This window comes from Oratosquilla oratoria, chromosome 30 (genome assembly GCF_046742065.1).
Source record: "Oratosquilla oratoria isolate Oo_2021 chromosome 30, ASM4674206v1, whole genome shotgun sequence".
NCBI classification, from domain to species: Eukaryota; Metazoa; Arthropoda; class Malacostraca; order Stomatopoda; family Squillidae; genus Oratosquilla; species Oratosquilla oratoria.
This window is the reverse complement of record NC_134806.1, coordinates 4,251,260-4,266,259: the sequence shown is the minus strand read 5'-3', so window position 1 is coordinate 4,266,259 and position 15,000 is coordinate 4,251,260. Positions and strand designations below refer to the sequence as shown.

Genomic DNA, 15,000 nt, shown 5'->3' with positions numbered 1-15,000 from the left:
AGCATGTCGCCCTTGTCGACCCGGCCAAGATTTTCCTTCCACCACTCCACATAAAGCTCGGCTTGATGAAAAGTTTTGTACGGGCAATGGATCTGAATGGGCGTGGGTTTTTATACCTCAAGGAGAAGTTTGGCAACACCTTGTCGGAGGCCAAGATCAAGGCTGGTGTCTTTGTTGGACCGCAAATCCGACAGATTATGAAGGACGAAACTTTTCCGACAACTCTAAACCCCAAAGAGCTGGCAGTGTGGAGGAGCTTCAAAGCTGTGACGGACAACATCTTGGGGAACGAGCGCGCGGACAACTATGAAGAAATAGTGCAGCAGCTGCTGGAGTCCTTCAGGAAACTTGGCTCCAGGATGTCCCTGAAAATCCATTTCCTACACCAGCACCTGAACTTCTTCCCTGACAACTTGGGAGCTGTCTCGGACGAGCACGGCGAGCGATTCCACCAAGAGATTTCACTCATGGAGACGCGTTACCAAGGGCGGCACAACCCGAACATGATGGGCGACTTCTGCTGGTTCCTGCATCGTGAAACTGACACAGAGCAGCACAAACGCAAAGCCAAATGCCTAAAGCATTTTTAATTACATTCTAGTGGAGTTTTTTTTGTAATTTCTATAATTTTGAAGCATTCATGATGAAATAAATGAATAAATGAATTTTTGTAAATTTCATTGAAATCCTGACTTCTAGGCAATGGGAATATTTCTGTCACTGAAAATCCTGACGTGATACAGCAAAACGGTTATGATTTTTGAAATCAGCGTACCCAAATTAGTCTAAATCACTTTACACATCTCCAATAAAAAAAAAATTGTTGCTCTGTCTACGTATTCGCTTATCAGTTACTCGATTTTTTTTATTTTCTTGTGCACATGTTTATGCGTTTATTTGATTTCACCTGCTCATTAATTCATCATTTGTTCACATATTCATCTGCTGACTTACTTTTTTTTCCAAATATATTTTCCATAACACCAGTCGATTTTATTTATGTATTTGTTGATCTATTTATCTTTTCGATTACTTTTTCCTTTTATTGAAAAACTATTTCGTCAACTAATCCTGGTAAGGACAACATCCCACAGGTAATGATGACAAAGCGCCCAGACAAAAGACTCAGCGGTCCTAAGAGAAGTGGCATATTTAGAATGAAAAAAGTTATGTAGAATTAAAGAGAATTATGATTAAACAATAAAAATGTGTTCGTAGATTGTGATGTAAACAAATAAATTTATATTACAGGGTAGTCCTTACGTACTTATCCAACTTAATCTTACCACAATGAATCGTGCTACAGGTTTCAGCCTATTTTTATACATGTGCATATACATATACATACACAAACACACACACACACACACACACACACACACACACACACACACACATACACACACATACACACACAAACACACAGTACACACGCACATACACACAGATGTAGCGTTCGCAACCAGTACTCAGGCGGCCCGAGAACAATTGGTGGTAGATCCAGGGCCTTGCCGATAACCATGACTCGAATATTTTATATGACGCCGTAAAGACACCATATGAATCAACTAGAGGTCCCATTATCCCTGTGAGGTCCGCTGACGATTGTACCCTTATCAAAGAACATCTCATTTCATCGAACATCTCAGCGAGCTTCTCAACCGGATTAACTCAGCTGACCCCGAAATGATCAACTGCCTCCTCCACCCTTCCCCACTATACTGAGCTCGACTCCATCCAGAGCTTTGCTGAAGTCCAGCGAGCTACTAAGAGCCTGAAGAACAGCAAGGCGGCAGGACCAGATGGGATCCTGGGCGAGATCTTCAAGACGGCAGATACCTGCTTCTCCGGCGTAGCCACCTCTTCATCTGCGACCTTTGGGAGGCCGACCGTCTCCCACAGCAGTGGAAGAACGCTAATATTGTCACCATTTATGGAAGGAAGGGTGACAAATCCATCTGTGGAAACTGCAGACGAATCTCTCACCTGTCCTTCGCCAGGGAGATCCTGGTGCGGGTCTTGCTCTCCCGACTCCTCTCCACTGTCTCCAATGTCGTGCAGCCGGAGATACAGTGAGGTTTCCGCAAGGAGAGGAGGACCACGGTCTTCGTGGTCCGTCTCCTGCAGGCGAAGAGATCGTTATGCCGCTTTCCTCGACCTTACCAAGGCGTTCGACACGGTCAACCGGACCTTACCGTGGACCGTCCTGGCCAAGTGCGGCTGTCCTCCAAGGCTCATCAGGATCCTCCAGGAGTTCCACACCGCTATGCTTGCTCGCGTGGTGACCGGAGGACTCGAGTTAGATCCTTTCGAGGTCAGGGTCGGTGTGAAGTAGGGTTGTGTTCTCACTCCGGTTCTCTTCAACATCTACATCAGTGGTTCCCAAACTTCTTCAACTTGTTACCCAATTTAACATCCCACATTAAGCTTTTTACCTCTTGCACAAAATGTTGTCAGCATTGACATATGTGGCTAAATTAAAACAGTAGAGATATTTTCGTTTATTTGTTGTATTTGAACATTGTGCATCTCAAGTGACCATTGCCAAAGATGTCGAGAAAATCAGTGGGATAGGTGGAGTTGCATGCTTGAAGAAGCTAGTTGAACAATTCTTAGCTTCTTGATTTTCAGAAATCTTAAAAAAAAAAAAAAATTCTGTCACCCCTCCATTTCCCCCGAAAAAAAATTACCCCCAGGGGGTAATCTATCCCCAGTTTGGGTACCACTGATCTACATGGTGGCTGTGACACTTTTCTCTCGGCACCTGCTCTACCTGGATGATGGCGTTGCCTTCCGGTACCTGCTAGATGGCAGCATATTCAAGATGCGGCGTCTTGAGACCCTCTTCAAGACCAGGGCCATGAGTATCTTCGATCTACAGTATATCGACGACGCTGCCGTCATCAGCCACACGGTAGAAAGACTCCAGAGGATCCTCTCCATCGTGGGAGATACCTACGGCAGCACGGGGCTCGTCATTAATACCAGAAAGACAAAGTCTCTTCACCAGAGACATTCTAGACATAAGCATTTAGGATGCAGACATAGGGACTTAGGTAAAATCTCAGTCATTTTGAAGATTTATGTCTAGACTTAGGGGTTAGGATCTTTTATAAATTTGGCTTCTGGTTGGAAAACTCCTCCCACACCCTCTTATGGCTCCTCCTTTTTTTTTTTTTTTTTTTTTTAAAGGACTGTTCCCTTTGGGACTACATAGAGAAGAATGTCTAGTCCTCACGATTTAGTCGCCTTTTACGACTCAAGTGAGAACACTCGGTGAGAGTATTCTCTCTCAACTACCACAGGCTTTGGTGAAAAAGGAAATGAATATTCAGAGAAGTGGTACAGGACAGTATGAAGAGTGGGGTGGACAGATTAAAGGAGGGACAGTAGCTATACTCATAAAGTAGCATCTTTCCTCTATGAATAGAGATTGCCTCTAACACAGACAAAATAATGTGTGGCTCTGGTCCGTAGGGGCGCCCCATATAGACCCTAAACTATCAACTGCATGCTACTGAACAGATTTTAACATTGCAATAATATGCAACCAATACCCTACACGTACATATATGTATATACTTGTATATTATATATATATATATATATATATATATATATATATATATATATATATATATATATATATATGTATATATCCGAGAGTTGACACCTTGATGTGGTGGATAGCCTTGAGAATCTTAATGATTACAAAAGCTATGTCGATAGAGAGGAAATCTCTGCAGGGTCACCCATATCGAACAGGTTTTGTAAGAAAGATCTGACAAAGAGCAACTCAAACACACAGTCACAGGACCCACTGCTAACTGGCACGTCCCTGATGGCAAACAGGGAAATTCCTCATAGATATATGGGGTACCGTCATAATGACGGCGTGGACCATTGGACACCCTATAGATATAGGGCTTCACCGAATATAATGAATAAGGTGACACCAAAGAATCATCTCTCCAGAAACCAGTTGGCACGGAGGTGAGATTACTGCCAACCCCCCTTCATAGCAAATATGAATATCACAACCAAAACAAAACCGGGCGTTCCTGTTGGATCATCGTCTCCTAAAGGTCCAACCGCATTGCCTCGTGTGCTTACGGGCAGTGTGCCACCGAATGTAAGCACTGTCCAAGCAGATCCAAGTCTTGAACATTAAACAACATGAAGAAAATGAAGATCTATACTTACAACGTAAGAAGTCTCACAAAAGATCACAGGCTGGAGAGTTTAATGGAAGAACTAGACAATATCAAGTGGGACATCGTAGGACTGAACGAAGTCCGAAGAGCGGAAGAAAAGCTGATACAATTACAAGATGGTCACCACCTGTTCTACTACAGAGGTAAAAACAAAGAAAGATCTAGTGGAGTAGGATTCTTGATAAACCGAGAGGTTGCTGGTAACATATATATATATATATATATATACATATATATATAAATATATATATATATATACATATATATATATATATACATACATACATATACCAAGGCTTTTTCCCCCTTCCAAGGGAGGTAGCCAAAAAGGGAAAGGCATAAAAACACTCCCACCCATTTCATCCCTAAATACACTCCACACCCCTCCCACCCTTCCTCTCATCTGAGCACCTCCTGGGTGACGGGTCATCCCTGCACCCTGCCCACCGCCCTGGGTCAGAAGCAGTGTCGCAAGACACAGTACATCCACAGCGAGGCCGCTTCATTTAATCGGCGACCCCCCCTCTCCGTCCCCCTTTGCATATAAGGCGAGGACGGGGAGAAATCCCTTCGGGCTGCGTCAAAATTTACTCACACATACTACCCCACCCCCCACTTCCCCGCCCATTCCTCCTCATGCAGTCACAACATCATCCATATACAACCATTCTCCACTCACCTCTGTCTTCCGTCCTCTCCCTTCCTTCCTCAACAGACATTCCCCTCTTCCCCAAAGCCCCCTTCACCCCATCCATCCACCTCATCCTAGGACGTCCCCTCATGTTCACTCCCTCCACATCTGCCTTCCATACCTCTTTTACTAGTCTTTCTTCACTCATTCTTTCCATGTGTCCAAACCATCCTAATATTCTTTCATCAACCCTATCTCCCAAATCCTTTTTCACCCCTGTTCTCCTCCTCACCTCCTCATTTCTCACTCTATCTAGCCTAGTAACCCCCACCATACTTCTCAGACACCTCATCTCAAACACATTCAAACTCCTTCTCTCTTCTTCTCTTATGTTCCACGTTTCTGCCCCATACAGTGCTGTTGGCACAATCACTCCTTCATACAGTCTCCTCTTCGCATCCATTCCCAAATGTCTATTCCTCATTACACTCTTTAAACCACCAAGGCATTTACTCGCTTCTCTCAATCTACATTCTACCTCCACCTTCACTCCACCTTTTCCTGCTACACTTGCACCCAAGTATCTAAAACTATCCACTTCCTCCAGTCGCTCTCCCTTAATGTTCACTTCCAGTCTACTGCCACTTTCACCCCTTGTACATCTCATCACCTTACTTTTACCCATACATACATACACACACACATGAATATTCACCTCGGATCTGCTGCAGCCTCTTTTCGAGACAGCCAGACACCACCCTACGGCAGTGAGTTCAGAGCTCATTATTAGCAGATCTCTGGGTAGGTCTGAGACCACTCACACTCCACACACATGAATATGTGTGTGTGTGTATCCGGAGGATTCGGCTCAAGCTATTGGATACTGAATTGGGCAAGTAATTCAGACGTGAGATGTGTACCCTTTACGAAAGTAAATCCCCCGTATAGAGCCAGCAGTTGAGTTGCGTTAGGAAATTTACAAGGGTGATACAGAGTACTTAATCAAACTGAAAATGTTATAACAATAGTTGAGATAAGTGCAGTATTCAATAGTTAAATAGAAACGTCAGAAGATCTGGAGCAGAATGTCCTATGCGGAAGCCATACTGGCTATTAGAGATGCTCATGAATGGAGATATAATCCATGATCGTCCTATGAAAGAGAGATGCAAAAACTTTACCAAAAAACAGGGATTCAATGCTATAGGACGGCAGTTACAGGGCTGATTCTAGACCTTTGGAATTGGCTGAACGTATGCACACTTTTAATATTAAGGATAAGAGCACATTGATAGGCAGGGAGTCAGCACGGAAGCACAATTTCTAAGAACGATAGGGGAGCTTTATCTGACACGCAAACCTTCTTAGTGTCTAGACCAGATAAAAGAGAGAGAGAGAGAGAGAGAGAGAGAGAGAGAGAGAGAGAGAGAGAGAGAGAGAGAGAGAGAGAGAGAGAGAGAGAGAGAGAAATTCAGCTGGAATGGATCAGTACAAGCAATACTTCCGAAATTGTTCAAAACAGTTTTTAGTGAAAGTTTGGAAAAAATCAGTCTTTTCAAGCAAAGAGGCAGCTACATTGCAGCCGCTGCTGCAAAAGAGAAGAGATACAGACTAAGACGTGTTGCCAGCAACCTCTGACATTCGAATCTGTGCATCTTCTCGACATTTCTGGAAGGAAAAATGTCACTCGTCCGTCTTTCCATTCATATATCTCTTAATCGAAATATTTTCTATCCATTTCAGATCAATTTGTCTCGAGTAAAAAGTAACAGACGAAGACGTCCACTTTCTTTTTTGTCTCTTGTCTTGCTTAGTAAGATGATAGATCCTGAAAAGGGGAAAATTTCTACGATGGATTTCGTCCTTCCAAGTTTGGTTGACTGATGGCGTGACTGTTGGTCAGTTCTTTGAGGCGCCGTGGGTGCATCACACACAATACAAAACGCAAGCCACAAAAAAAGCACCTAGCTTTAGAAATGTATGAAAATAGAAACATCTTTATATAAAATGCGTAACCAGAAAAAAGACATACACCAAAAATTACAAACGTAAAGAGGCTAATAAAACAAAAGAATAACAGCAGACAAGTCTCCAAGCACATAAAAATAAAAGCATTCTACCTACCTAGTAAAATGGAAAAAACACTTCCCGAAGTTGGAGAGGAGGAGGAGGAGGAGGAGGAGGAGGAGGAGGAGGAGGAGGAGGAGGAGGAGGAGGAGGAGGAGGAGGAGGAGGAGGAGGAGGAGGAGGAGGAGGAGGAGAAGAAGAAGAAGAAGAAGAAGAAGAAGAAGAAGAAGAAGAAGAAGAAGAAGAAGAAGAAGAAGAAGAAGAAGAAGAAGAAGAAGAAGAAGAAGAAGAAGAAGAAGAAGACCATTTGAACTTCATACGGGTCCGATTCTTCATCCATCACCTTTTCGACTCTGATATCACTGGCTCTCCAGGTCGAGTGGTCTGACGACCTCGGGTCACCCTGGCACCGTGCCATTCATCATTATCACCATCATCAATTTCTTCTCTTCCTCTTCCTCTTCCTCCTCCTCATACTTCTCCTCAAATGGACTCTTCCTAACCTCCTTCTATCAGTGCCGTATGCCGTGTTTTTTTTATTTTTTTTATTTTCGCGGACTTTGCCGTGAAAGAGCAGAACGCGAAATTAATGAACGGGATCTAAGTCACTCCGAACGACCCATGAAATCTCCTGTAACTTAATTTTAGCTCCCGTCAGGTCACTGTCGAAGAATGACCTCGGATTAGAGACGATGACAGCTACGACCTTGGAAATGGCGGAAGGTCACTCTCTCCTGAAAACCGAAGATTTTTTCCCTCGTTTTCTATTTTTGTTTTTCCTAAACCAAAACATTGCCCTTGATTGTTATAATGAATTCTTCTCTTTTTAATCAACTACGACAGATCTTTTTCTTGTTTTTTACCTTTGTTTTTCCTACATCCGAGATATTAACCTTGTTATAATTTTTCCCTCTTTAAGCAAATATGACAAAACAAATCATGAAGCATATATAATTATTAGCAAATAATTCGCATACATCGATAGTAACAAATAGACTAAGCAGTGTCGTTGTATTAAGTGAAGAGACAGGCAGGGGTACCAACTGATGTTCTCCAATGAAGAGATAAGCAAGGATAATCCAATCATCGACTTCATTGCTTACTCGGTAATCAATTTTACATAATTTTGCTTTGATTAACAAAGAAAATATCCTCACGTTGAATGCTTCCGCCAAGACAATACCCTGAATTGGAATTTTTTTTTTCATTCTATTTATTATCTATTATTATTATATATATAGTTTTTATCTGTTGTACGGAAAAATGAAACTGACAGGGAATGACCAGACCGACACTGTACAAAGGATACAATGATGTATAACAGACATACCGAATCATTGTTGTCAAAGGTAAGTTTACAAAGATTATTTACTATTTACCTATTTATTTACATGTTTGTTAATCTGTTTACTTATTCATCGATTCGTGTTTGTCTATTCAATTATTCAATTCTTCAGTCATGATACGATTTAAGAATTATGTACCAGGACATGTCGGACGACATGACGTCACTCATAGCTTCCCGTCCTTGACTGCCCGAGCGCGCGGGGGAGAATTTGTGCACTAGATTGTAACCAAGCTACATGACTTCTCTCCCTCGTTCGATCTAATCCATTTCCATCGGAGATTGCTTTGCGAGTTTGCATGACTAATTAGAAATAAATCTGAATTAATACCTTCGAATGAATACCTGGGAGGTAAATATCACAAAAAATACGTACGATGACAACACGTGCCAGTTGCAATTCTAACGAATGTTATTTATTTGAAGTGAGAAAGGAAGGACTAACAGTAACTAGGTGAGAATGATGAAAAGTGGAATATGCAGAGCAACAATGTTCAATTACCTTTATGAAATAATCAACAAATGCAAATATTTCACTTCGATTAACAAAATATTGATGCAATTTTCATTTAAAAACTTTACAGTTTATTCCTACCTGTCGCGAGGATAATACGAAGGTCAATCTGGGACTTACGCACATACGTGCACACTCACAAATGTAAAACGCACACAAACACACATACACACAAACACACACACGCTAATGTAAAGCACACACAAACACACATGCACACACACAAACACACACACACACATTAATGTAAAGCACACAAACACACATGCACACACACACAAACATGCACACACACACACACAAACACACACAACTCGTGACGCAGTTGGTAGAGTTCCCGGCTGCCACTACGGAGGCCTGGGTTCGAATCCCTCCCAGGCCTGAAATAATTTCAGCATCAGTGCGCCGCGGGTTGTGAGCGCGTTTTTGCCAAAGAAAGTTTTTCAATTTTGTTCCATTGTGATAGCTTAATTAGTGAAATATAGAATATCAAACTTTGACAATGGTAGTTACCTGCTGAAAAAAGTAAGAGAAAACGGGAATGCTATCTTCGTCAGTCTGAATTTGATTCTCCTTCCCCAATGTCATGATGCACATCTATACGTGTAATCTATGAAAATGAAAAATGGAAGTGACTGTCCTTTTTTTTTGTAGTTGTTTATATCAATTTCAATATCAATTTGCTTGATTAATCATGTACCCTGAGCTTCTTTGATTGCTCGGGTCACATTACAAACGTGGTCACTAAAAATTTGATGTTAGTCTTGGATGTCAACATTGTCTACTTGATTTTTGTGTGCTGACGTGATATTGCATTTGTTCGTACAATAACACGTTAACTTCCAACGCACATTGAGATTTCAACGTAAATCTTTCATAAACCATTTGTAAATCAGCATTAATTCAATACGATGGATAAAGAACATGCTATAATTGTATTACAAACAAAAATACAATTACATCATACCTACATTAATATTCATCTCTGTAACTTTGTATTGTCCATGTAGCAATGTTTGCTGTGACCTCACGTGAGTACACAAAATTGTGTTATACTTAACAGCTGTTCTGATAAAGAAAAAAATGGTGCAGAAATTGACCTTCAAGATATATTCAACAACGTGATGATTGCCGGTGACCATCATACCGTTAAGATTGGATCTGTTCAGATGACCTCACCACACTGACTTGCAAGTTCGAACAATGTGCGTGATGGCGTACAAAGCGGCCAATCCTGGTACAAAGGCTCGCCACGTCAGCCAATTAGGCAACCGCAGGTCGTCGCCTTCTCAAAGAGATTAGGAAATCTAGGCGCGGGCCAGGTTACTAGTATTATATATGTATGTATGTATATATATATATATATATATATATATATATATATATAAACATATATAGATATATATTATGTATATATACATATATATATTTGGGATAAAGGCCATTCAGAATACATGTTCTGTTGAAGTCGACAGCAGTTACAGCATTATTCAGTTTGCAGTTTGCTTTTTCAATTTTTCTAACGGTGTTCCGATCTTCGTAGGCGAGGGTACTAAGTAAGTTTCTAAAATCCATAATAACTCGAGACGTCTTTCGGCCTTCACTCGGCCATCTTCAGGAGTGTAAGCATAGATGTGTTATGTTGAAATGGTGATTATATTTGGCTTATGTTGGCACTGGGGGGAGGTGACCTTTGTGTGGAAGGTGGCGCTCCGTGGGATGCTCTCTGTCTAAGTCCTTGTGGCGCTCCGTGTGTTGCTTGTGAGTTTCTAGCTGAAGGAAGAGTGGAAACGGGCATTTGTTGAATGTTGATGGCAGGTTTTAAGTTGTGAATATACATAGCTTCTGTCATTCGTAATCTCCTGGTGTCATAGCTACTCCATCAATCTGCACGTACATGTTCTTGTCGGGTCCATAGAACGGTACTTCTTTAGTACAGGCTTGTAGTAACTGACGCAGTATATCTTCCGGAATTGGGAGATGAATTTCATCTGAGCGATATAGCCTATTGCAGATAAAGTTAATAGTCTCATTTATGGGGACGTGGGTGAAGAGAGACTCAACGTCCATCGATGCTATGATTCCTGATGGTCGGGATGTCTTTATAATATCAAGGAACTCCTCGGTAGACTTGAGACTGAATGAAGATGGTGTGAAGGGTGAGATTAGAGCATGTAAACGCTTAGCTAGCTTGTAAGTGACCGCCGGTATCTGGCTAATAATCGGGCGAAGAGGTTGGTTGGGCTTGTTCGGAGTGAAGGCCGAAAGACGTCTCGAGTTATTATGGATTTTAAAAACTTACTTAGTACCCTCGCCTACGAAGATCGGAACACCGTTAGAAAAATTGAAAAAGCAAACTGAATAATGCTGTAACTGCTGTCGACTTCAACAGAACATATATACATATATATGTATATATGTATATGTATATATATATATATATATTATATATATATATATATATATATATATCAATCAATCAAATCAGCCATCCTGAGTCCACTGCTGAACAAAGGCCTCCTTCATAGCATTCCATGATTCACACGACCGCGCCTCCTCTGCCACGTCACTCCTGCAAACTTCTCAATCTCGTCTCTCCACCTTCTGTCCGGTCTCCCTCTTCCACGCTTCCCATCTCGCGGCGTCCACTCAGTAACACACTTGCTTCATCGCTCATCGGTCGTTCGTACTAACTTACCTGCCCAATTCCACTTACTTTCACTACTTCCACAATATCTTTCACTCGAGTCTGCTCTCTCACCCAACTTGCTCTATTTCGGTCTCTCAGCGTTATTCCCATCATTGATCTCTCCATTCTCCTCTGTGCTATCCTTAGTTTTGTTTCCATTGCCTTCGTTAGTTTCCAAGTCATATATATATATATATATATATATATATATATATATATATATATATATGTATATATGTATATGTATATGTAAATGTATATATATATATATATATATGTATGTATAGTATATGTAAATGTATATATGTATAGTATATGTATATGTTTATGTATATATGTGTATGTGTATGACGAGTATATACATATGTATATGCATATGTGTATGTATATGTATATATGTATATGTACGAGTGTATTTATATGTATATGTATATGCATATATATAGGTACATCTATACGTATACGTATGCAAATGGATCTATTTACGTATATAAATATATCAAGGTGATGGGGTATACGTACGCGTGCGTAGATGAAAAGTGTATCCCAGCTACTCGTCTTACCATTCCCCCAAAATATAAGATCATGCTGGAACCCTTTCCCATTCCATTCGGTCTTCGGCATCGGGATCCACAAGCGGAGGGGAGAGGACCCAATGTTCGCCGACATGACCATCCAGCAGCTGCTGGCCTTCCTGAAGGTGGAAGGAGTCGAAGGCCTTGCAGAAGTCTTCTAGACCCTGGCAGGCACGGACGTCAGCGTCGACCTCACAGAAGGAAGCAAGCCGACTAATATCAACTTAAATCGGACCCATCCTTGCCAGGACTTTTCCCGTATTACCATCAGCGACGCCTACAAGGAGAGGACGCAAAGATACGTCAATGCTAATTTTGTTTAGCCACACAAGGCGGACCACCTGGCCCTGCCCTTCATCGCCACGCAGTGCCCCATGATGAACACGGCGGCGGATTTCTGGCGACTGGTGGACGAGCAGAAGGTGACCATCATCGTCAACCTCCAGACGGACCTGGAAGTCCGAGATCCACACGAAGGGCTCTCCTACTGGCCCAGCACGAACGGGGAGACCATCCAGATCGGCCAATACTTCATCACCTGCGTCCACATAGAGAGGTTCCCCTCCCGGAGGGTCACGCAGCTGAGGCTCGACACGCAGAAGGGGAAGTCCCGGAATATCATTCATTTCCAGTATAAGGACTGGCCCGAGACCCGGAAGCCCGACAATGTCTTCTCCTTCCTCGAACTACTCGAGCACATGTACCGGATCATCAAGACGAGCCTTCCGCAGAACCGCAAGAGACACATGACACCTGTTCTTGTCCACTGTTCTTCAGGTATGAACAGAACAGGAACCTTCATATGTTCCCACATTATCCGGCAGCAGCTCGAGAGAGGTTGGGTCAACATCCTGGACGCCATCAAGCATGTGCGGCGATTTAGATGGAATGCTGTGAGCAGTGTGCTCTATTTTGAGATTTTGCACGAGCTCAGCCTGGCTCAAGCTCTCCTTTTGGGGCTTCTCAAGGTTCTTGGCAGAGCCACAGAAGGTTTGGTGACTATTCAGTGATAAGAGTATTAAAAGCTCTTCTTTCTTACATTTACAATGTCCGTAAATTAAATAAACAAATAAAGGCATGGTCGCCGGTAACACATACAAGTAATATTTGATCTCAGGGAGTGTAATAGAAGGCTGGGTGCGGATATGCGCACTCTTTCGGGGAATTCGATGTTTGTTAAGGATTTTTTTCTTTTTTTTTTAATCAGAAGTTGATATTGAAAGAATCGCAATTTTCAGAAAATTTGTGATTAGATACAATGAACCTTCGGATGGTGGCAAGTGACTGTTCTCTTTTGTCAGAAAATACAGATTTACCAAATCTCCCTTGGTAAAGCTTATAATTTTTCTTTTCTTTCCCCATTAGCCTCCTCAAATCGAATTTCCTCTTCCTCTTACACAGTTCAACATAATTTGACAAAAAGAAATCAACCCTAGATCTGGGGCAATAGCAAATACCTCTCTTTCTCTCACACATTACACACACACACACACACACACACACACACACACACACACACACACACACACACACACACACACACACACACACACACACACACACACACACACACACACACACACACACACACACACACACACACACACGCACACACACACACACACACACTCACATTTAGATGTTTTCCTGTCTTTTTCCATTTTTCCAGATAAAGCCTGGAAAAAATGGAAAAAAGACAGGAAAATATCTAAATGGCAAACATAAAAAACTTAGGAACGAATATGTAGACATACGCAGGAAAGAAAAAAGAGAATATGAAAGGGATATCATAGACAAATGTAAGGATCAACCAAAACTCTTTTACAGATATATAAATGACAAACTAAAGGATAAACATGATATAGTAAAATTGCGTGAAGGAGACAAAGAAAAAGTAGATGACACAGAGATGGCAGAAGTTATGATCAGACATTTCAGGTCTGTTTTTACAATTGAGAGCTCACAACCCTGGAGGATGGACAACTAGAAAGTTCACCCATGATGAAAGAAATAGAAATAACACAAAGGGAAATAAGAGACCAAATAAAAAGCCTAGATGTCAGAAAGTCGCACGGACCTGATGGCATTGCAAACTGGATACTGAAAGAGTGTATAGATGAACTGTCAGATAAACTACACAAGATAATAGACTTCTCACTAAAAGAGGGAAAGGTGCCGCAAGATTGGAAAGATGCAAACATAGTACCAATACATAAAGGAGGAAATAGGGAAGATCCTACAAATTTTAGACCGGTGTCCCTCACAAGCACAGTAGCAAAAATATGCGAAAAGATTATCAGGAGCAGATGGACCAAACACTTGGAAGAAAACAAAATAATAAATCCCAAACAATTTGGTTTTAGAAGTGGAAGATCGTGCACCACAAATCTAATCTGCTTTTACTCGAGACTAATTGAGATAATACAAGAAAGAGATGGATGGGCAGACTGCGCCTTCTTGGACTTGCAGAAAGCATTTGACAAGGTACCACACAAAAAATTGATAAGTAAAATTGAAAAAAAGGAGGAATTCGAGGCAAACTGTTGGAATGGGTGAAGGATTTCTTAACTGGGAGAAAAATGAGAGTGGTATTTAGAGACAAACATTTGAAATGGGAAGATGTAAAAAGTGGCGTCCCACAAGTCTTTGTTTTGGCTCCTTTAATGTTTGCCATATACATAAATGATATGGATGAAGGAGTAAATTGTTACATCAACTTTTTTGCTGACGATGCCAAATTACTCAAGAGAGTGAAAACAAGAAGATTGCAGTTCGCTACAAGATGACCTGGATAAAGTATGGGAATGGAGCCGGAAATATGAAATAAACTTCAACATAAAAAAATGTAGCATAATGGAATTTGGAAGAGGCAAAAATAGAGTTTAGGGAAAATTTACGATTGGAAACAAAGTAGTAAAAGAAGTAAACTCAGAGAGGGATCTAGGAGTAATCATCTCAACTGACT

At 41.4% G+C, this 15,000-nt stretch overlaps 2 protein-coding genes across 2 annotated transcripts in view; one reads left to right on the top strand and one right to left on the bottom strand.

Moving 5' to 3' along the window:
* LOC143040956 (substance-P receptor-like) overlaps positions 1-15,000 on the bottom strand; it is a 382,403-nt gene that overhangs the window by 188,306 nt on the left and 179,097 nt on the right. The gene's annotated exons all lie outside the window — the stretch shown is intronic.
* LOC143041330 (tyrosine-protein phosphatase non-receptor type 7-like) lies at positions 7,143-13,045 on the top strand (the record flags this gene model as incomplete). Its single annotated transcript, XM_076213151.1, has 2 exons — positions 7,143-7,220; positions 12,368-13,045. Coding segments are annotated over 2 exons (756 nt in total), but the record flags the coding sequence as incomplete, so codon positions are not given.